Source organism: Austrofundulus limnaeus, unplaced genomic scaffold (genome assembly GCF_001266775.1).
Source record: "Austrofundulus limnaeus strain Quisiro unplaced genomic scaffold, Austrofundulus_limnaeus-1.0 Scaffold506, whole genome shotgun sequence".
Taxonomy (NCBI): domain Eukaryota; kingdom Metazoa; phylum Chordata; class Actinopteri; order Cyprinodontiformes; family Rivulidae; genus Austrofundulus; species Austrofundulus limnaeus.
The window spans coordinates 116,282-119,187 of NW_013952908.1; the positions used below are offsets into that span (position 1 = coordinate 116,282).

Here is a 2,906-nt window from a genome sequence, read left to right on the forward strand (position 1 = left end):
GTTCCTTCAGCTCTGATCTTCAAACATTTCTGGAAACTTCAGGAACAATATGAGTTTCAGAACCAGTCAGTCTTTACAACTCTTCTGCTCCGGTCTCTGAGCAGCAGATTCTGATGGACCTGGAGCAGAACCAGGGCGCCACACGCTGGACAGATCCAGGTTCTGCAGGAGAACTGGCTGCTGGTTGTTTGTTTCAGAGAAAATAGAAGTGTGACATTAACACAACTTGAACACAATAAATTAAAAAAAAAACTGTTATAAAATGTAATGTTTGACACACGTCTGAACATCTAACTGCAGATTTACTTCTTCGTTTCAGAACAAAAAACTATTTTTAAACTGTTGTTATATAAATGATCACACAGGAGAGTTAGTCTGGGCTTTTATTTTGAAGTTTGGCTCCATTAAATGWAAAAGAAATAAACAAGTGAACATGTTTTTTCTCTGCTCAGGAGGATTCATGTTGGTCTGTAACCATCCTGTCCATAAGAACATTTTATTTATTTTATCTGCTCAGATTACAAAGGAAGTAACTAAAGTATAAATACTCTTTCAGATCCGTTAGATGAGTTTGGTTAACGAGGTTCTGTCAGACGTTAACGAGTTTCTTCATAAAGCTTTGTCCCGTCAGATCGATGAAAAACTCAAAATGTTCAGGCTGAAACAGATCAAGGAAGATCTTACRGACCGGGACAGAACCAGGAGCAGGAGGAGGTCAGACCCAACAGAACCACGAGACAAAGACAGGTTCCTGTGGGTGAAGAGAGGCAGCTCTGTGCAGGTTTAGGCTCATTTTACACATTTTATCACCTGAGGTGTCTGAAAATGATCTGAAGCTAAAGAGAGTCATCTAGTGGTTGAAGGAGATGCTGCAGGTCAGAACCACAGAATCAGCAGATGTATTTTACTCTGAATAGTTTTTGTTCAAACTTACAGAGTAAACAGATCAAATAAGCTAAATAAAATTGTGTCACCAGTACACAAAGACAAATGTACATTAGTCCAGATATTTTTTTATTAACTTGCCGTCATAAAATACATTTTTTTGACTTTTTAAAACTTAGGTCTTTAATAAAAACAGGTTAAAATCCTTAAACTTCAATTTCACATTTCTTTTTAAATAAGGTGTTTGTTTTTTCTATTAATTTATTAAGACACTAATTAATGAGTTAACTGTTCTAAAAACTGGACAATATTTAACCTACATCTGAGGATAATTTTAGTTCTGAACTCAGTGAGCTGCTCTAAGATCTGGAAGTTCTGCAGCAGGTGGACCTGCTGTCATCAAGCTCCTTTTATGTTTCGGTGCTAAGAATTCGAGCCGCAGTGAGACCTCCTGTCTAGACACAAGGATCTTTGTCATCATTGTGCCGTTTAATGCATCAGTTCCAAAAATGTGAGTCAGAGTGAGACCTCCTGTTCAAACGAGTGGATCTCTACCGTCGATAAGCTGTTTGTATACATCGGTTCCTTGAATTTGAGACAGAGTGAGAGCTCCTGTAAGTGGATCTCTGCAATCATTGAGCTTTTTTCATGATACATCGGTACCGTGAATTGGAGTCGGAGTGAGACCTCCTGCTCCCGGTCCTTTGACAGCTGCTGTGTGTAACGGAAGACATTTTGAGCTGCTGCCGTCGGTCCGGTTCGGTAGTGGGACTATCAGGCTGGGTTCGGGACTAGGTGCTGAAGATTCGGTGAAATCAGAACAGATCTGTCGGGACACCCGGTGTCGTTTCAACTAGCGGATGTGTAGTCAGTTACAAAGATAGTAAAGTCCTGGATGCTAGTTAGTTAGCGTCACCTAGCCGGCCTCCTCCTCCTCCTCCTCCTCCTCCTCTTCTTCCTCCTCCTCGGCAGTCTGTCCCTTCTGTCAGACACAATGGCTTTAAAACGAATTTCTAAGGTAACTCTCAGCTTTATTTGATTTAATCCAGACCGAACCGGGCTGCATTGCGCGGCCGGGTTAGCGTCATGTTAGCAGCGTTAGCTTCTGACCCGGACCGATGGAAGGAGGAAAAGGCAGGAATCATTCTGCGGTTCGGTACCGGACGGACGGACGGGACACTGTGTGTGACCGCTCCATGTTTACACGGTTGACGGCGCGGGTTGGACGGAATCGGCAGGTTCTGTTCAGAGGTTCTGGTCCGGTCCGACAGGCCGAGAATTCAGTTTTATCTGGTTTTCTAAAAAACAGTTAATTTTCACTGACAGGTGACTAAATAAATCAGATTTACCTGATGAGTGAAGATTTAAAGAAATAAAACCAGCTGAGATCAGAACTTCAATAAACTGGGTCCAGTCCTGATCCAGAACCTGCTGCAGCAGCAGAATCTGTTCCATCAGGTCAGCTCTCTGAAGGTCCAAACACAGCATTTCTGTCAGGTTCTGGACCTGGACTGGACCGCTGAGTCCTTACAGTGGACCTCGTGGTCCGAGGAGCCCAGACCCTGATCCTGCACCACCAGGACCTGACCTGACCTTTGACCTGCTGACTGAGTACAGTCTGACAGGAGCTCACTGCACGGTCCACCCTTCAGGGTGAATGTGTTGTGTGAAACACTTGTACAGTTTTTTGTGTTTTGTGTTGTAAGGATTAGAGAACTGCTCAGGTCCAGATAAAACCTGTCTTTTCTAAAACCAGAATAATAATTATTTCATTTATTTAATCTGATCCTGTTCACATCGACTGTCACAGCTGCTGAATCTGTTTGATTTATATTTAAATAAAAACATGATTATTGTAAGGTTTAAAACACAAACACACAACTCTGTGTGTTTATAGATTTAATGTAACAAACTTTAATAAAAGACTCGTTTTGTCTTTGAACCACAACTTCTGTCACTCAGACGGATCTTTAAACGTCTCCTGAACTCGACCCCACCTGAAAGTTGAGCTGGGAGTCACA

At 42.3% G+C, this 2,906-nt stretch overlaps 1 protein-coding gene across 1 annotated transcript in view; it reads left to right on the plus strand.

The window, feature by feature from the left end:
* Window positions 1-1,569: 1,569 nt before the first annotated feature.
* Window positions 1,570-2,906, plus strand: part of LOC106530287 (ubiquitin-conjugating enzyme E2 2) — a 6,769-nt gene continuing 5,432 nt past the window's right edge. The window contains exon 1 of the mRNA XM_014025878.1: window positions 1,570-1,903. Within this exon, the coding sequence (XP_013881332.1) occupies window positions 1,880-1,903 (24 nt within the window). The 5' untranslated portion in view covers window positions 1,570-1,879. The remainder of the gene's footprint in view (window positions 1,904-2,906) is intronic.